This window comes from Cryptomeria japonica, chromosome 3 (assembly GCF_030272615.1).
Source record: "Cryptomeria japonica chromosome 3, Sugi_1.0, whole genome shotgun sequence".
NCBI lineage: Eukaryota > Viridiplantae > Streptophyta > Pinopsida > Cupressales > Cupressaceae > Cryptomeria > Cryptomeria japonica.
In genome coordinates, this window is record NC_081407.1 from 461,707,221 (window position 1) to 461,733,070 (window position 25,850).

The 25,850-nt window shown below is 37.1% G+C and overlaps 3 protein-coding genes across 4 annotated transcripts in view; all 3 read right to left on the minus strand.

The window, feature by feature from the left end:
- The window catches only part of LOC131078395 (uncharacterized), a 54,830-nt gene extending 47,821 nt beyond the window's left edge, over positions 1-7,009 (minus strand). The window contains exon 1 of one of the 2 annotated variants that reach the window (XR_009113779.2): positions 5,475-7,009. Coding sequence is in view for 1 of the 2 variants with exons in the window: in XM_058016070.2 (XP_057872053.2) it covers positions 5,475-6,194 (720 nt within the window). In the remaining variant the exon portion in view is untranslated. The remainder of the gene's footprint in view (positions 1-5,474) is intronic. The other variant, XM_058016070.2, reaches the window with a different exon arrangement.
- A 14,808-nt stretch (positions 7,010-21,817) lies between these two features.
- Positions 21,818-22,315, minus strand: LOC131874241 (uncharacterized). Its single transcript, XM_059217522.1, has one exon. The coding sequence runs from the start codon at positions 22,313-22,315 to the stop codon at positions 21,818-21,820; it is 498 nt and encodes a 165-aa protein (XP_059073505.1).
- Positions 22,316-23,360: 1,045 nt separating this feature from the next.
- On the minus strand, positions 23,361-24,689 carry LOC131874243 (uncharacterized). The gene is made up of 2 exons (XM_059217523.1): positions 24,357-24,689; positions 23,361-23,648 (listed from the first exon to the last, which is right to left on the minus strand). Exons 1-2 carry the CDS (start codon positions 24,687-24,689, stop codon positions 23,361-23,363), a joined length of 621 nt encoding a protein of 206 aa, XP_059073506.1.
- Between the last annotated feature and the right edge of the window lie 1,161 nt (positions 24,690-25,850).

Sequence of the window (25,850 nt, forward strand, 5' to 3'; positions counted from 1 at the left end):
GGTTTAATGATTAAACATACTTTATCGAGTTTGACTTATCGGATTTGTTTCAAAGGGGCCGACTTTTGGTTAAAGTCAGCCACCCCTCATTTGAAGGCATGTGATGCGTCATGAAGGTCGTGCCTCCTTGATGAGAGCCGACTCTTGGATATCTCCTTTCGACGGATATATATGGACGTGGTCTTCTCTCTTTGGAACTGAGATCAAATAGCAAGTTCAATCATAATCAAGCAGATCGAATTCATGTACAAGCAGATCAATTGATGGTGAGAAATTTATGTAGTGTGCTCGAGGGTGACAATAAGAGCTTATCGTCTATGGTTGGGAAGGCAACAAATCTAATGTTTGTCTGTGGTTAACGAGCACTACCATAAAATCAACAAGAAGGTCTTTATCAATCACTTGATCTCCAATTGCGCTTAGTTGGTCTCTCAATTCTGAAATTTTCATGAAGAATGACATAACTGATTCTCCTTTTGCCATCTTTACTTGGTGGAGTTGTTGCCTCAAGGCAAGAACCCTACTTGTGTTGTTAATCTCATATAAACCCTCCAAGGTCTTGAACATATCTCTCGCAGTTGTCATCTTGGAGATGACAGCCACCAAGTGATCCCTCACGAAGTCGATTAATATCTTCTTTGCTTTGATGGCATTTTTCTTAAATTGAAGTTTCTCCTCATGATCTTCAGGTTCGGATAAATCCTTTTCCTCCACAAATTGAAGATCATTTTCTTCAAGTGCAATGAGCACTCTAAACTTCCATGAGGTGAAGTTAGATGCACCTTCAAGCCTATCCTCGACTTTAAGACCGTTCACCATTTTCGAGGCTTAGTATATACTTCTTGAAGGAGAGAGAGGAGAGAATACTTAGAAGTTATAGGAAATCTGATCACGATCTTTCTTTCACCGTGGCTCTCATACCGTGTTAAATTTAGTGATCAGATTAGATAAGCAATAATTCAAGCACAATAACACAGGATGTACCCTGGGAAAACCTTCCTCCTAAAGGTGAAAAACCCAGCAACAAATGTCTTGTAATGTATTAACAAAATGTCTTTACAAATGCTTCACACTTTGAAGCTATACAACAAGAAGATTCACTCTAGAATCAAGCAATAAATATAGGTTCGATCTGCCTTATATCAGAATCACAATTAGCTGTAGGAGATATCAAACTGCTGGAGATAGAACCCAATCTTGAAGAAGATGATATCTGTACGATCTGCCTGAATGTGAAGGAGAGATGCCGATCTGCTGTAGAAGAATACGAACTGCAGAAGAGATACGATCTGCTTGTGTGTTGATTCAATGCCTTGAAGGAGAGAAGGAATGATTCTATATACCCATACACAAGGTGGTGCCAACCAACACGTCTTCTTGGAAAGTCGGCTCTCTATCAACACGTCTTTATTAAGAACCGATTAATGCTAAGAGACACTTCTTAATCATCGGTTAAGTTATGATTAACCCAACCTTTCACTAAGCATGTCGGGGTTGCATTTAGTTATAATATTAAATATAAAATCGGCAAGAGTGAATTAAATCGATATTCATATAAATCGATCTCCTGAAATGTCTAAGGCCGGAAGGCTAATTAGACATTTAGTTTTTGCACTGTCGGTTTAGAGAAGAATGCTGACCGACGCTATAAACATCAACAAGGAGCAGCACCCTTCGTAGGGTCTGAGGGCAGTGTCCCAAGTGCACTCCCTATCGTGATACAAGGTGGGGTCAAAGGGCAGAGCCCCCGCCCACAAGCACAAATAAGGCCTCCAAATCCTCAGAAATATTCATTAAGAATGTCATTTTCACTGTTTTTTGTTTAGGGTGGAGAAGTGGACGCCACGGAAGACTCCTAAGTGTCCCCAGGACAGCCCAGCGATGTCTCGTCATCCTCGACATCTTGGCAACATCCTGACAGCAGTGGTGATGGTGACAGAAAAACATTTCCCCAAATCCCTGCATCCCAGATTCGCAGGGATTTTGGGGGTACACATTCCCATGGTTCAATGCTCTAGTCCAAACAGCCAATTTTCTGAATTAATATGAAAAGTTTTGTTCTCATTCTAAAAATGCATAAGCAGGTAGAAACGGTATGACTCAAGACAGTCTAAGACTCTAAACAAGTAGAACCATCCTTAAAAATATCTAACAGTTTGAGATGGTTATAATGACCTAGTGGCTGATCTATTGACCAAATGGTAAAGAATATCTGCAAACTGAGTAGCTGTAAAATGTTTGCTTCGTTTGTCGCTATAGATTTATGTGCTTCCCTAATTTAGCTGCCAAGTGTAATGAAAGCAAAATAAGCTGAAGGACTCTGAGAAGGCCATGTGTCTTTATTTTCTCATTCCTTTATAATCATTGCTCTTAGACACTTCCTTCTAGTGGCAGATTTAGTTTCTGCTTATTCCTTAATTTTTTCATCAGCATTAGTATTAACTCTTCTAATTTGCCAATTAAGAGAAAAGATTCAAAGCTTAATCCAGGGATTATCAAATCTTGTGTTTACTAGAAACATGCAGATACATCCCCTGGAGTTTCCAACAGATATCCCTTTAGTCACAACATTATCATTAAATGTAGAGATGTCAATAATTTATTTCTATATAGTATTCGATTTATATTAATATTTATGTAATATTATATTTATATCTACTCATTTCATTTTCATATCTATATTGACACACTAATAGATTATTTTATACATTTTGTTTAATTTTTGATAAAATAATTTATGCTTCCCTTTTATTTTTATCATTTCTCCTCCTTTTTTGCTCCTCAGTTTTCAGTCTTTTCGTAACCTCCATTTCTGTTTAAAATTTTTATCTGCAATTTATTTCGTTACTTCCTTTTTCTGATGATATATTACTGAATGTAATCTGAAACATATATATAAAAATACAATTGAATGCAAAAGCACTCTACACTAAAATATCATTGAAGATAAAGCCTCTCATTATATTAAGATTTGTACTCCAGCTGCTCATATGAACTAGTAATATAATGTAATTGTATCCTTATTACCGTTTCACAAGGGATCCTCAAAGTCGATTGATACAGAACAGTACTGATAAACAAACAGGTCCAAGATGTCTGAAAATCTTTTGCTAGTTCGAAAGGGCAGAAGAACAATGACATGAAAGATCTGGAGATCTCAAGGTTTTGAAAGACGTGTGTGTCTTTAGGAAAGAAAATTTGGCAACAAGCCAAGGACATTCTATCATAAATGGGTGATACTGTCAGAAAAGTGGTTTGTATAATTCCAGATATGCTGTGGAGGATTGTTGAGAACTAAGAAGGTGCTAGAGAATGTTGTGAGATAAGATGTTGATGAGGCATCTGCAGGAGCTGTTTGAAGAGGTGGAAAAGAAAGTGAACACGGTGAAAGGACCACTGGACTATTCAAAGCCAACAGCCGAGGAGCGGTGCAAACTTTACCAGATTTCCATCTTTATTTTGCATATAACTCCACCAGCATGAAGTTTTATCATGTGCTTCCTTTTATCAGTTAGCCAATAATAACCTTGAATCAATCATAGGTCTTAGCACAGTCAGGTGCTATAACTATAATGCATAGCATGTGATCAAAGCACGTACACTCTAATTAGTTATTCTCGTACTTGAGCAGACCAAACAGCCAATTTTCTGAATTAATATGAAAGGTGTTTTTCTCATATAAAAAAAGCATAAATGGGCTTAAATGATATGACGCGAGATAGTCTAAGACCCTAAACCACTAGAACCAACCTTAAAAATTTCTGACAGTTTGGGATGGTTGCAATGGCCTTGTGGCTGATCTATTGACCAAACGGCAAATGTTATCTGCAAACTGAATAGATGTAAATTATTTGCTTCGTTTGTCACTATGGATTTATGTGCTTCTCTAATTTAGCTGCCAAGTGTAATGAAGTCAAAATAAGCTGAAGAAGAATGTCTGAGAAGGCCACGTGTCTTTATTGTGTCATTTCTTTATAATCATTGCTCTTAGACACTTCCCTCAGGTAACTTAGTATTTTTTTTGGCTCAACATTAATATTAAATCTTCTATTCTGCTATTTATAAGAAGAGATTCAAAGCTTAATCTAGTGATTATCAAATGTTGTGTTTCCTATAAACATGCAGATACATCCTTAATATGTTAGTCAATGAGTAATAACAGATTTAGGATCAATCATGACATGCACATAAATTGGCATTCCGATAATTAAACGTCAATTAGAATATATATTTATAATTTGATATGGCGGGAATTTTTATTGTAAAGGGTATTAAATCTTCTATTCTGCTATTTATAAGAAGAGATTCAAAGCTTAATCTAGTGATTATCAAATGTTGTGTTTCCTATAAACATGCAGATACATCCTTAATATGTTAGTCAATGAGTAATAACAGATTTAGGATCAATCATGACATGCATATAAATTGGCATTCTGATAGTTAAACGTCAATTAGGATATATATTTATAATTTGATATGGCAGGAATTTTTATTTTTAAAGGGTAACTGGGAACATCACTGGGCCCAGATCGGTTCTAGAGATGAACAAGCCCTAATCCTACACATGCCGAGTTGTGGATCGCTTTATTATGATATGAAGATTTGAACCTGAATCTCTCTCTTTATGGATGCACCATTTACATTATACTAGGACCCCTTGGACAGCAAGATTTTATTTTTAACCATGTGCATGTTATGGACCTGCTTCCTAGTGCATGCAAACTAGGTATGGGTGTAACATATAAAGATAAGAATAACCCTATGAGTGTAATGTTTGCATTTGCATCGGTAAACTTGGTAGAACAACCAGATGAATGCAATTGGCAATGGCATGGGACTGAACTACACTAAATGTGCCGAATCTGTCGACATACATCTCCACAGGTGTGAATCTATGGCATAAATGTTTCCATCCTCCACCATTCATTCCATCCACATTCACCTGGCTATAAAAGCCAAACTCTCGGCTGGATAGTTATGTAATGGAATATGTTTGCATTGACAAACTCAACTGCACGAAAAAAGTCAACATCCGAATAAAGTAAACTAACAATAATGCTAATCTCTCAGGATAAGTATAACACCTGGGAAACCCCTTGAGACCCCAAACAAACCTCTCTTCCAGGATTTATTCGCCCTTATTAGGTTAACCCTGGAAAACCCCTTGAGACCTCATACAAACCTTCCTATTGGATCTGTCCGCTCTTTTCGGATTAGATCTCTATTTAGTTAAGAAATTTTAACGTTGGTTGTGTTGGAATCCTTTTAGCCCTCCTGATTACCTGTAACTTACTGCATTTTTTAGGCTCGTTGTCCTGCTTTAGTTATTTGTGGAAATAAAAATTGATGATCTATTTTATTTCTTGTTCCCTCCCCCAAACAGTCCAATTCATGTAGCCCTTGGAAAACCATACAGGACAAAGTACAAACAAACGGAACAATGACAAAAGAAAGAATCTTAGACGAAAGCTTGCCTGAAGAACAACACCATTGATGACATCGGAATATCTGATAGCCAGATTGAGAGACATAGAACGCGCGGGTGCTATGCAATAACACTGAATTTGTTCTCTCTTGATATTTCCTACCAAGTTCCTGTGATTGACAAGCAGCACAGTCAACAGCGAAGCAACCCCTGCGCCGAGAGAGTGCCCAACTATGGTTAGCCTGTAGTCTGGATTGTTCTCAAATTCTTCCTTGAGAGTGTCACTTTGGCTGTCCCTCAACCATTCTGCAGCATTGAGAAGCCCCCTGTGAACATAGCCTCCATCGAAAGGTTGGCTCCCCTTCCTTGTATCTGCTAATACCAAGTAATTCACGGGCTCTGCCAGATTAAGCCCTCGAATGCAAACAACAATTTCTTTTCTAACTGGATCTCTCATGATATAATGAGGAGGGCAGTGCCTTGAAGTTTTGGAGACTAACTTGACTATCCAATCTTGTTCTCCATAGCCTGTGGATTTTACCAAATCTAAAGGAGTCTTTTCGTAGACACCTTGGATAAGTTTGCAGTAGTGAAAGATGTCTCTGGCATTATCTGCAGTGGCCAATGGCCAGGTCCCACTGTCTAGAGAGCCATGGCGCTTCAGTCTGTTATATAGCCACCTTCCGCATGACCCTGCCCATACACTGCATGCCACCACATCCATGTTGCTCCAGCAAAAGTAGGGTAGTATTAGCCATGCTGGTGCCATTCTTCTACAAACTTTTATGAAGTAGGTTTTGACTTTCCACGTAATACAACTTGGACACGATTTCTCGAGTTTATTTGACTAAGCTAAATTCCATGATCCTGGTATCATATTTTATGGTGATAAGTCAATACATTCAAGAAGACTTGATCTCTGTAAATGCTTTGTGAACAACTTCATCCTTAAACTAAAGTTCAGTTGAAGATGCAAGAGGTTTGATACTGTCAACTAAGCAAGAAATTTGATCCTCTAGACAATGAATTTGCAATTCCCAGTTAGTTTCTGGCATCTTTAAATTGCATGACGTTGTCTCAAAAGACTGGAACAATGATACCCACCGAGGTGTCTTTTGAATCCGTAATTCAAACAACAATGGCCAGCAAATGTGTAATGTCAAAATTTATAATTCGACCAAAGCATGATGGAACAAAAATACCTGGGAAGGACCGATTCCTCAGCTTCCGAAAAGCAACCTCTAATTGATCAGATAAGGTTACCAATCAAATATTTCTGAACAACATTCAAAAAGACATAGGCATTTGAACTGCATTATCTTGAAATGTAATTGAAGTTTGAAAAGATCGGCTAATCACCATTGACAATGTTTGATGGTTTTACAGACTTAAAATACTTCTCTGCAAGACCCTTCTATTCCGATTTCAATCAATCCAATCACGTCGCCTGATTAACCTTCTCCGCTTTCCTAAATTTGATCTTCCAAAGTTTTCTGTTTGCGTCTCATGGGGATTAAAGAATATTCTTCATTTAATTTGGATGACAGAGTACCAACCATGATGTACTTTTACAAGGCGAATCATACTTTCTATTTGTTTATTTGTCAGACACTGCGTTGTGCGTCAACTTTCATGCGTGTAAAGATGAAAATTGTTTTTTTCTTTTGAAAAGAATTAAAATGCTTCTTTTCTATTCTAAATTGGTTACGTGTGAAGGTAGAATTTTTGGTTTTTAAGTCAATGATAAACGTGGGTGGGGTTTTATTTTTTAAGTTGATATACAATTTGAATTACAATTTAATCTCTCTCTCTTATATATATATAGTTAGATTATCAATTTGTATAAGTAATTGATGTGAATTATGTAATTTGTGAAAATGATTTTAGATTTTCAAAATTTTAACATAAATTTTAAGTAATCTAATATTTTAAATAAATAGTGTATACACATAAAAATGGTCTGAAGATGATTAATTAAATCCCTTCCCAATTTAATTGAATTCATTAACAATTTGATTAAATTCTCCCATTCATCTACTTATTAATAAATCTAAGGATTTATTTAATAGGTTCATCTCAATAGTCCCCTTTGATTAACTAATCTAAATTAATTAATCCTCTCTCCGTTTAATTCATTTTTTCTAATCCCTTAATTAATTAAAATAAATCAATTTATGAGTTGTTGAAAGTTAATTAGCCTTTTCCTATTATTGAATTTTTAAATTCAAATTACCCACATGCCTCCTAACTTCTAACCACCTAACCTAACCATCCCTTAACCTAACCCATTCCACCTAACCCTGGGTTTAACTAACCCTATCCTATCTTGCACATCCTAACCTCCTTATTCTAACCTCCTATGGGTTGGATATTCTCCCCTTGAGACACATGGCACTTAGGCCACATGTCTCCTCCCTTGGACACTTGCCCTTTTATGAGCAAGGCTCCTTGACACTTGTCACCACGGAGATGACAAGTGTCCCTCCCTCCAACCTCTTCTCTAACCTCCTCCAATTTGACCCTTGATATCTTCAGACTCAATCTTGACCGTTGATTCCTGCCACCTCACCCTTGGCCTTGGAAATCCTATAAATATACCCCATTTTGGAGCACAAAGAATCCCATCTCATACCATTTTAGGCATTGTTATTATAGGCACATCTCATCTCATTATCATTTAAGCATTGTTATTATAGGCAATTGCATCTTAGATCTAGCTTAATTTGATCATTTTCTAGCATAATTGTTCATCATATGGCATAATCAATCTCTTTTTCTAGCATAATCAATCTCTTTTTCTAGCATAATCAATCTCTCACCTAGCTTAATCATGCATCTCATTAGCTTAATTAGTTTTTTGGATCAATCTAGCATAATCATACACTCATCTAGCTTGCATATCATATCCTTTTAAATCCTCCATCTAGGTGTAGTCAAGTCACTGGGATTGCTCATCTAGCTCTGAGAGAAAATTCATACTCACATCTCTTAAGAGGCGATAGGTCGCTTTGTCATGGTTTATCTTTCGTTTGCTATTAATTTGCTAACCATGCTTGTAATGATCTATTGAGTGTTTGTGTTGTAGCTGTAGGTACCCTACTTCACACACATGACATTTTGGCACCCACCGTGGGGCAAGAAATCTAATTTCTTGGCCTCTCTCATCATCAAATCTTCAATATCACGAGTTTCTGGTCGGGCTTGTTTCAAAATCTCGTACGAATACCTTTACAATACCGTACGAGTTTCTTTGTGCACTTGTACAAGTATGTGAGAATACTCGTATGATCAAGTGATAATACTTGTATGAATTTTTGCTTCTGTTTTTTCAAAGCAGTTTGCATTTTAGGGTTTTTGTGCTTGAAATTTGATATCACTAATGCTAACCCTTGCTTGATTTTGAGTTTTTTAGCAGTCTAACTGGTTTTTGCAGGACGATTGTCGAAGATTACGCTTGCCAAAGATTCAATTTCTCAAAACAGCATGATACTAACGTATTTGTTTTGCAGGTTGTCTAAGGAAAATCAACAAGACTTTGTATATTCTTAAGTTTTCTAGGCACACTTATTTTGCTAATGGTTAATGAACATCTTGTTTTCTATGTCTGAGAAGTTGTCTAAAAGGTAGGAGAGTATGCTCTTGTCCATTTGGACAATCAGAAATCCCGACCCTTGAAGCGCTTCTATGTTTGAGATTTGAGTACCTTTAGCGGGCCTGTCACAGTGGGAAAAAGTAATCACCCTATGAGAATGACCCAAGTGAGTACAGCTAAACCTAAGCCTTCTGACTCACTCTAAAAAATAGGCCTCTCAGGATTAAAGTCTCGGAGGATGGGGTTATTTGAGTCTTCTCTTTTGAGATCTCTCATATCGAACATTTAGTAGGGCCTCGCAGTCTCAATCACACTTGCGTGACTACTTCTTGTTTCGGTACCTTGTTGGGCTATAGGCCTCAATCACGCTTGTGCGACTGCAAGGGGTAATTCCAAATGAAAATCCTTACTACGAACCCTGAGATAGAAGCTACCTGATTCACCTTCGAAAGGGGGATAATCTTTATGCAAGAGAGATAGTAACTCTCCCAAGACACTTGTCATATCGTGCCCCCATTAGCATTTGGAGTCAGATAATACAGCGTTGAGAATCCATTGCGTGAGACTCAACGGTCGTATTTTGATTAGCTATTGGGTGTGTACCTAAGTTTGCAAGCCAAGGTTTTCTCTCTCAGCCAACTTCCTTAGGATTTAGCATGTTGTGCTTGAGGTCACTTATCATATCATGTGTTTGTTGTGTTTTCATCCCTAAAACAGAAAATCAGACATCTAAAACTGGAAAACATAATCAAAACATCAAACATTTTTGGTCAAAAATCTGTCAAAGCAAAAAATTTGTCTCTGTTATGTCCTTTGTCGTACGAGCTTTCTAGTTTGTCATACGAGAAAGCTAGTTTATCATCTGGTTTTGTGGGAATTGTCATACGAGTCAGATTAGCAGAGGCTTATTTGTTATCAGTTGTCATCTGGTTCTATGGGAAGTGTCATACGAGTTTAGGCCTTTGTCGTGCGAGATTTCTAGTTTATTGTATGGATCTGTCTAAATTGTCGTCTAGGGCTGTATAAATCATCATACGAATTTTTGTTTTTGTCAGTCTAGAGTTGTCTTCTTGCATGTCTTTTTTAGATTTGTCATGTTTTCTTGGTCAATTTACAGTGAGCAAATACACCTGATATCTATCATTTTGTGCTCAGATTGTCTTCTTGGTTCACTCAATCAAGTTATCTTTTGTCAAATCGGATTCTAGAACTAAACACCCCAAGATTTTCAAGTATTCACCTTCAACAAGTTCAAGATCTAACATCTCAAAGTGCATTATCACCTTCTTTGATAAATTGATCACTCAACACATAGTTTCTCATCAGGATCTATCATCTTCTATCACGGAACTACAACGTTTGGTCAGGATAACCTTGTCCCATATCGTTCCTACAATATGGGACAAGGTTATCTCATCAGGATCTATCATCCTCTATCACGGAACTACAACGTTTGGTCAGGATAACCTTGTCCCATATCGTAGGATATATCGTACCTATTGGACTTGGTCTTATCAAAATCACCATCATTGCACTCCAAACCGAAGATCGAAAAACTTGCAAACTTTCAAATACTTGAGTTATCTTTTTGTGTCATATCACTCTATCATATCTACGTTGATAGCTGGTCACTTATCGAAACACCTTCTAGACAATTGAATCCTTGCACAATACTTTAGCACACGTGTATGCTTGTTTTAACTAGAGCGCAGAGACAAAAAATTGCAGAAATGAAAATCAAAACATTTGAAATAGCTGAAGATCATAGAAACGTGGAATACCAAAGCAAAATACAAGAAGAAGACATAACAAGTAAACATATCAGAGAAATCAAACAAGTCCAAAATCAAAAGCCAACTATGTCAAAACCTCACAAGGATTCAAATATATCTCCAAAGAAAGGTGGCTCTTTTATTCAACTCTTAAAGAGATCCCTAAGGGATTTTGCTGAGGAAGATCAAAATCGTGCACCTATGTCTAGCAATGGCTCATCTCCCCATAAGAAAATTAACTCTCCAAAGGCATCTATTCCTACACCTCTTGAAAACTTGCAAGAACCTTCCATAGCATCTAAACCAAACAATACATCCAAGGATGAAGTTCCTCAAGGGATATCCATAATGACCATCAAACCTATTTCAGAGGATCATATTCAAAGCCCATCCCCTTCATATCTAAGCATTGATTCCTTGCAACGTCCCCATAATGCTCCCTTGCAAATTGAAGTCCTCATTCATAGAACGCTCGTTAAACATGTCCTAATAGATGGTGGATTTGGCTTAAACATTTGCTCATTAAGTCTTGTTCGTGCTCTAGGTTATTCTAAAGATGTAGTTGATCCCCAAAAAATATTACATTCAAAGCATATGATGAAGAAGAGCGTTCCTCTAAAGGAATTGTGATATCACCCATCAGAGTGGGACCTTTGTAGAAAGACACAACATGCCAAGTTCTAGACTTGGACTTACCATACAACATACTCTTGGGAAGACGATGGATACATGATATACAAGTTATTCTATCAACATATCATCAGTGCCTGAAATTTCCCTACAATGGGCAGGAAATCACGATCTCAACAGACTCAAATCCCTTACAGTGTTGTAGTAATCTAAAACCGGCCCCAGAGGTTATTGTTCCACATAACAGAGAGGCATCATCTTCAAGCACACAATCCTAGGGAAAATCATTTGCCTCAATTTTTTCAAGCATGGAAAAATAAATACAGCTAAGAGATCGAGGGAACGTAGAATATTCACTATCACAAATACCACTTTCTCCTCAATCTTATGAAAAAACATCAAACTCTAAACAACACCCCATTGTGAAAAATCTTCCTATATTTGATGGAGCATCTATCAGTGTTGGAACCTTATCTGAAGAAAAAAAAAGACAAAGATATGCTATAGTGGCTATACAAGGATGACGAAGTCCAACAACAGATCAATCATATCAGAATACCTACAGAAAAATATGGCATAGGATTTAACATCCTCCAGAAAATGGGATACACTGGAACAAGTCCTTTAGGAAAAAGGAAGGAAGGTATTCTAGAACCAATAGAACCTCATACTCAGCAGGCTACAAACAAATCAGGCTTAGGGTATAGACAAGCTACCCTACCAAAGGACACATCTTCTAGCCAACAATAAGATGAACATGATAACAGACAAGAGCAACTTGAAATTGAAAGGGAAGAAGAAGATGTAGATGTCAATGTAGTTCATGCATATGTAGGGCAAACGTTAGAAACTACCTCACTTGAATCATAATCACATTTAGTTGACTTGGACTTAATCGAGGACAATTAGAAGCTACTTGTGAGAGGTCATTCTGACGAAAGTATTGTTCCAGACATTGAAATGCATATTGAAAGCTCTGACATCTCTATCATGACCCCTAATATCTTTGAAACAATTCAACCTGAGGATCCTTTACCCTTGATCCATCCTGAACTTATGGATTGGAAAAATGAAAGACATACATTGATACCTTTCCTAATGACCATGCCATATCCTTATGTCTTAATGCAATCGAACCTGTAGTAACTTTCACCAGGAATTCCAACAACGCATCTTCCAGTCAAGTGGGTCTAAATCTCCTAGTCACAAAAGTGAAAATAAAGAAAACAATACCAGGTCTATTGTTGAAAACCATTTATTGGCAACATTAGACCGTGAAAAAGTAAAAAGAAAGGATGCATCTAACGGTGAAAACCTCCTCGAGGTGCCATAAGATGGGAGATTTGACACCTTACCTGAATACTATCAAGAGAGGTCATCTATCCTGATAGAACCAACAAATGTAGTTACCATTGGCACTATTGATCTCCATCTAGTCATCTCTCTATCAGAACACGAAGTGCAACAATATTTGGAACCCTTCAAAAGATGGCAAATCAATTTTGCCTGGCCATATGCATACATTCCAGGGTTAGATCCATATCTTATAATACATCACTCAAATACCTGTCCAAGAGCAGGCATCAATAATCATGGAACACAACATGAATCAGGAACAAGCATTCTATTCATCACGCCGCAAGGTCATACAATTCCAAAAGCATACAAATTAAGATTTCCATGCACCAACAACACAACAGAATATGAAGCTTTGGTCACAGGAATCAAAATGGCCATAGAATGAAACATTACACAACTTTAGGTCTTTGGAGACTCTCAGATCGTCATCAATCAAATCAATGATGATTATCAAACAAAGGATGAAAAGATAATGCCTTATAAGAAGATGGTTGATGATGTCAAGAAATACTTCATCGAAATAACTTTTCAGCAAATTCCAAGGAATGACAACAAAGCAGCAGACACCATGGCAACACTTGCTTCTCTACTTCAGACACATGAAAATCAAGAGCGTTATGAATTCCTGGTGTAAGAGTTGTTTTACTCTGCACATAATTGTCGTGATTTCCAAACTATCTGTGACCTTGTTGGGCATGATTCCTCCCACTGTGGCCAAACTTACACATACTTGAAAGATAATATCCTCTCTCCTGACTTGTCGAAGAACCAAAAGAGAAACGTTATTCGCCAATCCTCCCATTATACTCTTGTCGCAGATACCATTTTTAAACGAAGTCTGGACGATACTCTCTTAAGATATCTCGAGCAAGAAGAATCTGAGAAGGCCTTAAATGAAGTCCATTACGACATTGGTGGCACTCATTCAAGTGGTCTTACCCTTTCGAAAAAACTCATATGCATGGGCTATTATTGGCCAACTATGGAATGAGATTCTTTTCAGATAGCTAAAACATGCAAACAATGCCAGATCCATGGAAATTTGATTCATGCACCAGCACAAGAGCTTCATGTTTTGGAAACCTCTTGGCCTTTATGCCAATGGAGTTTTGATGTAGTAGGAAAGATACATCCTTCTTCATCCAATGGTCACAAATTCATCCTTGTAGCTATAGAATATTTCACAAAATGGATTGAGGCAGTACCTCTCACAAATATCACAAGAAAACAAATTGTTGCATTTATCTTGAACTACATCATATGTCGCTATGGCATACCCATGACCATTATCACTGATAATGGGCAACTGTTCAAGAATCGGGATGTACAAGAGCTATGTGAGAAATTCAAGATCCAACACAAATTTTCCATAGCCTACTATCCACAAGGAAATGGGAAAGCAGAAGCATCAAACAAAACTATTCTGAAAATCCTCAAAAAGACAGTGAATGATGCTGGCAGATATTGGCATATTCAATTAAACCCTGCTTTATGGGCATACTGTACCAGTATCCGCACACCAACAGGTGCCACACCTTTCTCTTTTGTCTATGGATCGGAAGCAATACTGCCAATAGAAGTAGAGATACCTTCTCTACGTGTATCATTAAAAGGCCTTATCCCAGATGAAGAACAACGAGTATCTAGACTGCATGAGTTAGAATTGATCCATGAACGAAGACAAAATGCCTTTGATCATTTGAAGGTGTATCAACAAAGAATGTGTCGCAGTTACAATCACAAGGTCAAACCAAGAGCATTTCAAGTTGGAGAACTAGTACTAAAGGAAAATCCACGCAATCAGGCAGATCGAGAAAAGAAAGGGAAGTTTGAACCAAACTGGTTGGGTCTGTTTGTAGTCACAACAGTATTTGGATCAGGAGCCTATCAGCTATCAACACAGGATGAAGATCAACTCGAAGAACCCATCAATAGCATGCATTTGAAGAAGTTTTATGTTTAAAAAAGCAGAAAAATACAAAAAAAAGTGGAAAAGCATAAAAATACAAAAAAAAGTAGAAAAACAAAAAAATCAAAAAACAATGAAAAAGCAAAACAATAAAAAACAACGGAAAATCAAAAAATACAAAAACAATGGAAAAAAAAATGAGAAAAGGTGCAATAAATGGTGAAAACCTGGCAACATGCGTTATCTGTCAACTAGCTCTTCCATCTATTAGTTCATGCATCCTTCCACTTGCATTCATTTCCATAAACGTTGTCCATATCCACAAATAAGCCTTTGTACATACACAGGCATCATGAGTGATTTCTCACCATGGTTTGGATAATTGGGTATATCATAATAAATTTGTTTCTAGACTTGGGGTAAAATCTTGCACCTCACTAGGGGCAAAAATTTTCGATCGTTTTGAGCTTCATCAAACATGTAGACTAATAGTTAGGCAACTATTGTCAAGCGAAACTGAGACACATGTAACATTGAACATAAGATCAAATTATTAACCATCAAGCTATCACGTGTTAATCTAAGCACACCACACACTTTTCAATGGATGATATCTTTTGCCTAATGATTTTCGCACTTTAATCAATGATTGTTCAACTTTTATATCTTGATTTTTGCTATCATGATTTCTAAGTGACTCCAAGATGTCTTTGAATAGAGGAACAAGGAAGGAACGTGATATTTTTCTTATTTGTTGTCTATAAATTAATCATTAATATGTGCAAATTTGTCTCAAGACATGATCATCGGAGTATCATCTAAGACATTTCCGATTTGCGTATAGAAATGGTTAATACTGCCTATTTTACGCAAGCAACACTCAAGTCATCTTGGTTCAATAATACCTCGATGCTTGTGCTAACTTGCAATATCAAAATCCAGGAAAGTAGTGTTCAGGTCATCATGGTTTAATTATACCATCGATGTTTTCACTCACTTCCCACATTTTAAAAAGCTCAATGATGACACAACGCAATAACCCAATGACTGGTCAGATCACAACTTTGCATTTCATTTGTATTTTGCATTTGCATTTCATTTGTATTTTGCATTTGCATTTAGCTTTGCATTTCATTCTTGCATAGGATCACAAAAGCTCATCTTATCCAAGGCCAAATCTATCACAGGAATCATCAATGTATCATCAAAGCTGTATACACAATCAAAACAATGACTCATCTCTCTCCAGCTATTGTCGACCCAACACAAATATTATGCTACTCCCTCGAATATGCCAACATCAACACATCTAAATCTTCCTGCAACAGGATATCAACAAAATGTCAGTTCTTTATCTCATCAATCTTATCAATTCTATCAATTGATCTCATCCGATCCATCCTATCATGACTTATACAGGATGTATCTTTCGTGGAACCAGTTATTTTGATCAAGTCTTATACAGGATATATCATTTCCTAAACCAGACACTTTGATCATCTTTGTCTTATACAGGAGGTGTCATTCCTGAAACCAGACTAGATCTCAATCTTATCAATCTAATCAATCTTATCAATTCAATCAAACTCTATCAATCATCACATCAAGAACCACATCATAGTGATCGAAGAACTCACACTTTCATCAATCAACATTGCAAAAATCAAATCATTTCTAATCGGGAAATCAATTTCACAAAGATTCAAACACTCCACAAGTCAATTATCTCAATTGATCTCTCAAGGGGGCATCATCATATCACAATTTATCAATCAATGTCTGGGGCATCCTATTGAACCAAGATCACATCAACATCATCAATACGAGATTATTCTTTGAATCAATGCGTCATTACACCTCACTTCAAAGAGGGGCAAAATGTATACAACTAAAAATGGTCTGAAGATAATTAATTAAATCCCTTCCCAATTTAATTGAATTCATTAGCAATTTGATTAAATTCTCCCATTCATCTACTTATTAATAAATCTAAGGATTTATTTAATAGGTTCATCTCAATAGTCCCCTTTGATTAATTAATCCTCCCCCCATTTAATTTATTTCTTCTAATCCCCTAATTAATTAAAACAAATCAATTTGTGAGTTGTTGAAAGTTAATTAGCCTTTTCCTATTATTTGAATTTTTAAATTCAAATTACCCACATGCCTCTTAACTTCTAACCACCTAACCTAACCATCCCCTAACCTAACCCATCCCACCTAACCTTGGGTTTAACTAACCCTATCCTATCTTGCACATCCTAACCTCCTTATCCTAACCTCCTATGGGTTGGATATTCTCCCCTTGAGACACATGGCACTTAGGCCACATGTCTCCTCCCTTGGACACTTGCCCTCTTATGAGCAAGGCTCCTTGACACTTGTCACCACAGAGAAGACAAGTGTCCCTCCCTCCAACCTCCTCCAATTTCACCCTTGATATCTTTAGACTCAATCTTGACCATTGATTCTTGCCACCTCACTCCTGGCCTTGGAAATCCTATAAATATCCCCCATTTTGGAGCACAAAGAATCCCATCTCATATCATTTTAGGCATTGTTATTATAGGCACATTTCACCTCATTATCATTTAAGCATTGTTATTATAGGCAATTGCACCTTAGATATAGCTTAATTTGATAATTATCTAGCATAATTATTCATCATATGGCATAATCAATCTCTTTTTTCTAGCATATTCAATCTCTCACTTAGCTCAATCATGCATCTCATTAGCTTAATTAGCTTCTTGGATCAATCTAGCATAATCATACACTCATCTAGCTTGCATATCATATCCTTTTAAATCCTCCATCTAGGTGTAGTCAAGTCACTGGGATTGCTCATCTAGCTCTGAGAGCAAATTCATACTCACATCTCTTAGGAGGCGATAGGTCACTTTGTCATGGTTTATCTTTCTTTTGCTTTTAATTTGCTAACCATGCTTGTAATGATCTACTGAGGGTTTGTGTTGCAGTTGTAGGTACCCTACTTCACACACATGACAAATAGTTATTGTGTGTCTATTTAAAACATTGAATTTATATCATTTGGAGTTGTATTTAAGAATTAATCCTATTTCATTACACATTAAAAAAAATATTCAATAATTGCATTAAGATACATTCACTGGCATAACGAGAGCATATATTACTACATTTCTACTTATATTATAATATAGAGCAACTTCTTCACACAGGTTTATTGTCTTCATTTGTTCCAAAAGGATACTTTTCTACTTACATCATAATATAGAGCATCTTCTTCACATTTTTTTATTGTCTTCAATTGTTCTAAAAGGTTGTTGACTCGATATCCTTAGAGGTCTGACTAAAGGGAGACAAATTCCATGTCATTGGACAACTCTTTTACCGCACACACCCAAGTTTTTACATTGAAAAATATAAGGCATCAAGGCAAATTGAAAGTACACATCAAAATATTTATATAGATTAGATTCACACTAGATGAAATCCACATTTGTGAAATGATTGATCCTAAAATTGTGGAAGTGGCCCACAAGAACATACAAGGAAGGTGGACTCTAAAGAATTCATTTGGTTTCTCTTATTTTCTCTACACATCAACAAATTGTTGTAGGTTTATCTATCACAACCTTTCCACATCGAGTTTCCAACTAAATATAGTTTTTTAATTAATTCCAAAGTATTTATTGTAATACATTTTATTCCCAATTCTTAGTCCTTGAATATGTGTTTATTAATGTTTATATATTTATTTAGCCTAGGATTAATCTAGATAGATGCTCATTTCTTTATAAATTGGGGAACTCCTTCACTCTCACAACCTCTTTGTAATGTTCCTTTTGAGAAGTAATCTGGAGCCACTAAGGGAATAATTTAATATAATTATTTTATATCATTTGACAAAATAATGTCAGGTGTCTTCACGAATTTCTTTCCCTCTTTTATTTGCCACCAAAATTTTCTTTTATTTACAACCAAATTTTATGTGAAAATTTAATATTAATACTATTAGCAACAAAATAAAAATGATTGCTTAAAAATAAGAAGCAAAATTAGTAGTTGCATGGGGCCACTAGCTCCACAAATTGCTCCTAAAGAAATTGAGTAGTGCCTACTAACCAAAATAAGCTAAGAAACTGCATAGGGCCTTGCCCTAAGGGCAACACAAGTGTTTCCTAACTTTCCATAGCTCGTCTTTAAGTCATTTCAACCCCCAAACAAAGTGAATGTAAGTAAATACGGAGGGCATTTGAGACTAGTTTGCATTTTTGTATAGTGCATGAGACTTTTGTGAGATATTGACAACACTATACATATTTCAAAGGAGTAGTTTAATTCCAAGTAAAGCATTACAATGGTCTACAATCAACCAATGTTATATACTTGGAGGTGGGACTAAGATTCTGAGCCATTTTGTGGTTCAATGCATTTTATGTATTTATGAGAACTATTACAATATTAATTTGATCAAATTTCTATAATCCATAACTGAATCAATAAGTTATTTCTGGATTTGATTTTGTGTATCTTTTTTGCATAAACGTTTCGGATCACACTCTATGATCCATCATCAAGATGAAAGAGAGTGGCAAGAGATGTAAAAATAAATTGCAGACAAAGGTTCAATTAAGGGGTAATTGAAGGGGGAGGTTTTGGGAGGATGCACAAGGAACGAGGAGGAAAGGATACAAACTTAAAGAAAAAGAAGGAAAGGAAAAAATTATAAAACTAAGTTTAAAAATACAAAAAATAATAATGCCAAAGAAAATTAAATGAGACTAAAAACCAAGAAAGATAAAAAGACAACAAAGCTAAAAAAAGAAATAAAAAGGAATTAAAAATAAATATAAAAATATTATATATATATAGTATGTATGTATGTATGTGTGTGTGTGTGTATGTGTGTGTGTATATGCATGCATGTATGTATGTATGTACGTACGTACATACATGTATGTATGTGTGTGTATATGTATGTATGTATGTATGCATGTATGTATGTATGTATGTATGTATGTATGTAGGTATGTAGGTAGGTAGGTAGGTAGGTAGGTAGGTAGGTAGGTAGGTAGGTACATACATACGCACGTACGTACATATATACACACACACACATACATACATACTGTAATATCCCCACAATTTTTTTTGAAATTGAGTAGTTTACAACACAACAAAGACCCATTAGGGTTAGCAATGAAAATACAATAGAAAACTGCAACCCTTCCACTTTTTGATCACCAAGTGCCCAATCTGGGAAGGTGAGAGCATATAGTGTTGAGGGGATCGTCAGCTGCAAATACTGAAAATTATTACAAACTTGGGCGGCAAGCCAACCCCTTTTTCCTATACAACGGGTGATGGAAGTTCTGAAACTTCCTATTGGTAAACTAGCTAGGAACAAACCAAAACAACTGAAACAACAATCACTCTACCACTTATGCAGCTGGAGGACTAGAAATGAAAATTACTATCAACTCAATCGTTTATTCAGCGGGAGGACAACATTACAGATATCTCAACCGCTTATGCAATGAGAGGACAACATTACAAACAGAGATAGGTGGCATGGCCAACCTCTTCCACTTATGTAGTGGGAAATACAAGTAAATTGCAACAAAGGGATTGATCAGTACTACTGAAACAATCTTACAATAATAAAATCTGCAACTATTGTCAGAACAAGAGAATTATCAACTTTAATAGAAAGAAAATTCTACTGGAGGTCAAAATGGAAAACACTGAAATAGCAACCCAATCACACCTTAATCAAACTAACATTAAACTACTAGCAACACCAAAATGAACTAGCAACAATTAAATGCACACAACTCACTCAAAACTCCACCAAACAGCTCCAAACTGGCGGCAAATGGATGCTAGAGAGTAGGCGATCAGACCCCCAACTCAACAATCCCATCAAATCACCATTGAAAATGTTGCACGCTGCCCTAAGGTTGGCTAGAAATGTACGACCAACAGGGAAGTTCGATCAACAAGTTAAAAATGCACACCAAACCAAATAACACGAGCCTCTAGATGATGAATCGTCCAGCATAGAGGCTTCCAACGAGCTATTACCCAGAACAAACCGTCACTCGAGCAGGAAGATATGACTAAAAAACTCCTACAGCCACTCCAAAAACCAACAAACTGGAAACACACCAAACTAAAAATCTCTCAATCTTCTTCGATCGACACAATCTATCTCTCTGGATGAAAGATAGTCATAAATAATCAGCTACATATTGTGTTTCAAGTATGAAGCTGATGGTTGCTAGGAAGCTCTCAACTTCAAAGTGCAATTCTAGCAGCATAACATTATCATTCAACAAGCATAAACCAAATGAGAGCTCAACACTCTTATTTATAGATTTTAGAGGCTCAAGTTCAAATTCACATGGCGCCCAAATTCACCTTTTTTTTCACTTGCATTTCATTTCATGACCCCTCAAGGCTTGGTGTCCCCTCTTCAACCCTTCCTAGTTGAACTTTTCCAAGGTCAATATGTTATAATATAGAAACATCATAAAGCATGAAATATTTTTATTCTTGGTGCCAGCTGACTTAGGAAATAAAATGAGACTTGGGATAAAAAACATATATTTCCCTTCCTAAGTAGTTCCTGCACAAAAATAAAATATTAGACCTTAGGCTAAGATAATAATATATAATAAAATCACTTTTAGTTCAACAACTAATTAATGCCAAATTGAGCCAGAAAATGAAGTACTGAAACCATCAAAACTGAACTAGGTTGAAGCTCTGCATTGAACTACTAAGAATAGCACTACCTGATATAACACTTACTAAAAATAGTAAGTCCTGAAAACAACTCCAAAAATATTGCTCTTCAAACCCTGTGGATGAGCTCAGAAAACCCAGAAAAACCCAAAAACCCTGACGACTATCGTCGACTTATTAAAAATAGTAAGTTCTAAAAACTTCCCCAAACAGAATGTATGTCACACCTTTGTGAAGCTCTTAGAAAACCCAGAAGTCTACAATTTGAATTATAGAATTCCAACTAATCCATCATCAAACAACACACAAATCTCCACAAAGTTGGAAACCCTAATTTTTGGTTCTAGTCATCCTACAGGTCTCCGGAATAGGTTAATGGCCAACTGAACTTCTCATCACTAAGAAGGGGACATTACAGTCCGCCCTTCCCAAGATTGCTTTCCCACAAGTAATTGCAAGCTATGATTTTGTAAAATCTCCTCACTCTCCCAAGTGGCATCCTCTGTAGGTAGGTTCTTGCACTTCACCAAATACTCCTTGATTGTCCTTCTTCTCAAGGAGTGCTCTCTGAAATCAATAATCTCTTCTGGAATCAATACCAACTGTCCCTCCTCATCCAAAGGAGGCAAATCTAAAGAGACCACAATGTTGTGCCAGAGTGCCTTCTTGAGGTGAGACACGTGGAAGACATTATGCACCTTGCTACTTGCCAGAAGTTCTAACTCATAAGCCATTGCTCCAACTCTCCTGATGACTCTGAATGGCCCATAGAAACACAACTTAAGCTTCTCTGCTCCACTCTTCTTGAGAGTGGACTTTCTAAAAGGCTGAAGTCTAAGATAGACCATGTCTCCAACCTCAAATGAGCACTCTACTCGCCGCTGATCAACGTACATATTCTGCTGATTTTGTGCAATCTGGAGGTTGTTCTTCAAAACCTTCAAAATATCCTAACATTGTTGCTCCATGTCCCTCGCTTGAGGGGATTTTCCATCACCAAACATCAAATCAACAAAGTTGGGAGCCTCGTAACCATACAGTGCCATAAAAGGGGACATCCTGATGGACATATGATAGGAGGAATTGTAGCAATATTCCCCCAAATGTAGCCATCTCACCCATGCTTTTTGTTGCTCCGAGACATAGTTTTTGAGATAGCCTTCCAACCATTTTTTCAAAATTTCTGTTTGCCCATTAGTCTGAGGGTGATAACGTGTGCTTAGAGTAAGCACTGTGTTGCACAATCTGAAGACTTCCTGCCAAAAAGTGCTTAGGAACTTGTTGTCCCTATCACTTTCAATGTTTTTAGGTAGCACATGCAGTCTAAACACCTCATGAAAGAATACATTAGCAACCTAAACTAATGTAAATGAGTTGGTAATTGCAAATAAATGAGCAAATTTAGTCAATCTGTCCACAACCACCACATAGATAGAATCCTTTCCATTAGCCCTAGGCAACCCGATGATGAAGTCCATTGAGATACTTTCTCATTTCTGATTGGGAATAGGTAGTGGTTGCAACAAACCAGCGGGTGCAGTATGCTCATCCTTATTCATCTGATAGGTGTGGCACTCCTTAATGTACCTCAAGACATCATTCTTCAACCCTTTCCAAGAGAATCTTCCTTGGATCTACTTGTATGTCTTGAAAAAACCTTGGTGACCAGCAAGGGGAATGTCATGAAAAGTCTGTAAAATCTTCCCTTTCCACTTGGATTCGGGAACTAGAAGAATCCTTCCCTTGTACAAAATCAACCCATCCACCAATTTGTACTTTTCATCATGAAAAGTGCCCTCTATGATGCTAGTTGCAAACTGCCTTTTTTGCATAATCAACAAGTAACAAGTCCCTCAAATCAGTCGTAAGCTCACACAAGGAGCTCAAATGAAGTCTTTTGGAAAGAACATCAACCATAATGTTATTCGTGTCTTTAACATATTATATGTCAAAGTCATAAGCCTGTAGCTTACTTACCCACTTCTGTTGTCTCTCATTCAAATATTTTTCATGCATAAAGTGTTTGAGACTGTTATGATCTATTTTAGCAACAAATTTACTCCCCACCAAGTATTGTCTGAACTTGGCTAATGCATGCATGATTGCAAGCATTTCCTTGTCATAGATAGAGTAAGAATTCTCAGCTCCACGTAACTTCCTTCTCTCAAACGCTATTGGATGCTTCTCTTGCATCAAAACAACACCAAATACTTCTCTTGATGCATCACACTGCAATTCAAAGGGCTTGGAGAAGTCGGGTATAGCCAAAACAGGGCACGAACTCATAATCTCCTTAAACTTGTCAAACACACCTTGTTCCTTTTCTGACCAGCTGAAAGCTCCCTATATAATGAGATCGATGAGGGGGACAACAAGTTGTGAGTAACCCTTCACGAACCTCCTGTAGAATCCACATAACCCCAAGAACCCCTTAAGATGTGTCAAATTCTTAGGTGGAGGCCAATCAACAATAGCCTTGACCTTTTTGGGATCAACCTTGACTCCCTTTGTACTAATGATGTGACCAATGTAAATTAGTTCTCTCATTCCAAATTCACATTTGGACTCCTTAGAAAACAAGGATTCTGACTCCAGTATACTGACTTCATCTAAGTCTTGCAAGTGCTCTTCCCAAGTCTTGCTAAAGATGAGGATGTCATCAAAAAATATTAGCACAAACTTCCTTAGCTACTTCTGAAAGATCTTATTCATGCAAAACTGGAATGTTGCAGGAGCATTAGTCTAACCAAAGGGCATGACTAGAAATTCAAAATGCCCAAAGTGGCACCTAAATGTAGTCTTCTCAATATCTGACTCCCTCATGCAAATCTGATAGTACCACGATCTGAGATCAATTTTTGAGAAGAAAACCGCTCCATGTAGCTCATCAATTTGGGGGACGGGGTATCGATTCTTGATAGTCTTTTGATTTAATACTTGGTAATCCACGCACATGCGCATTGTCCCATCTTTCTTCCTAACTAAAAGCACTATTGAAGCAAATGGGCTCTTACTTGGACGGATAAACCCCATGTCCAAGAGCTCCTTAATGGCCTTCTCTATCTCATATTTTTGCTTCTTAGGATACCAGTATGAAGTGGTAATAACCAATTTTTCTCCTTCCTCCAACTCAATGATGTGTTCAGATCTCCTATTAGGAGGTCTCCCAGGTGGTAAGTCCTCAAAGACTTTACTTCTTTTTGTGATCAAATCCTGAATATCTGAAGGATAGTGCCTCTTTACGTCAACAGGTTTGGTGGGCATAATCATTCACTCTGTTGCCCACTCAACTTGTCCATGGCGAATAAGCTTTTCCATCCTTTTTAGTGACACAATATGAGGACCTCCATTTGACATCTCTCTCAATACTACCCTCTTTCCTTCAGACATGAATTTTAACTGCATGGTTTGCAAGTTAAGGGTGATGTCTCCAAGAGATCACAACCACTGTATACCAAGGATCACGTCATCAGTTCCTCCAATGTTGACAACATAGAAGTCATCCTTGACTTTATAGTTACCCAACCAAATTGACATATTGGAAACCATCCGTTTGCAACAAATGGTTGACCCACTAGCCACCATGACCTTAAAGTCTTCAAATTCATCAGTGACAAGGCCTCTCTTTGTAACAATTCTAGCATCAATGAAGTTTTGAGTTGCTCCAGTGTCAATTAGAGCAACCAATCGGTGCTCTCTCAATTCTCCTTGAACTTTAAATGATTCATTCTTGTGAAATCTTGAGAGTTGGGCAACTATACCCCCATTCCATTGATCACTTTCAGGCCCTTTTGGAACCTCTTCATACTCACTCTCCTCCATGTCAGTCTGTTGTTTTGAAATTTTAGAATATGATCCTTCATCAGAATAGGCTTCCAACTGATGTGCCCTTCCCTTTCCATAACACCTATGGGCCCAAGGCTCCTTGCAAGAGTAACATAAATTCTTCCTTCGAAGATCTTGGTGGAGCTCATCATCCATCCAAGAAGGGAACTTTTTGGTCCGATTTGTAAATTTGTTTTTGTCTTTTTGATAGGGGAAGGGCTTAGACTAAATTTTGGACTTAGGGGCAACCAACTCCATGCTCCTTGCTTTCTTGACTTTTTCAGCCAATGTGGGTGGATCAAAGGCTTTAACCCAACCTTTCAATGGCTGTTAAATTCCTTCAGTGAATAGGACCACTAACCTCTTCTCAGAAATACCACTAATCATAATTGAAAGACTTTGAAACTCAATTATGTAAGTGTCCAAAGAGCCCTGTTGTTTGAGTTGTGCAAGCTCTCTGAATTTCACCTCTGGATCCTTAGTATCAAATCTCTTGATCAACTTGTTGGTGAATTTTGCATAGGTATTGATCGATCTATGGCCAAGGGTGACCAGCCCATGGTACCACCACTTGTGAGAAGCCCCATCCAAGTGCAAAGTAGTAAA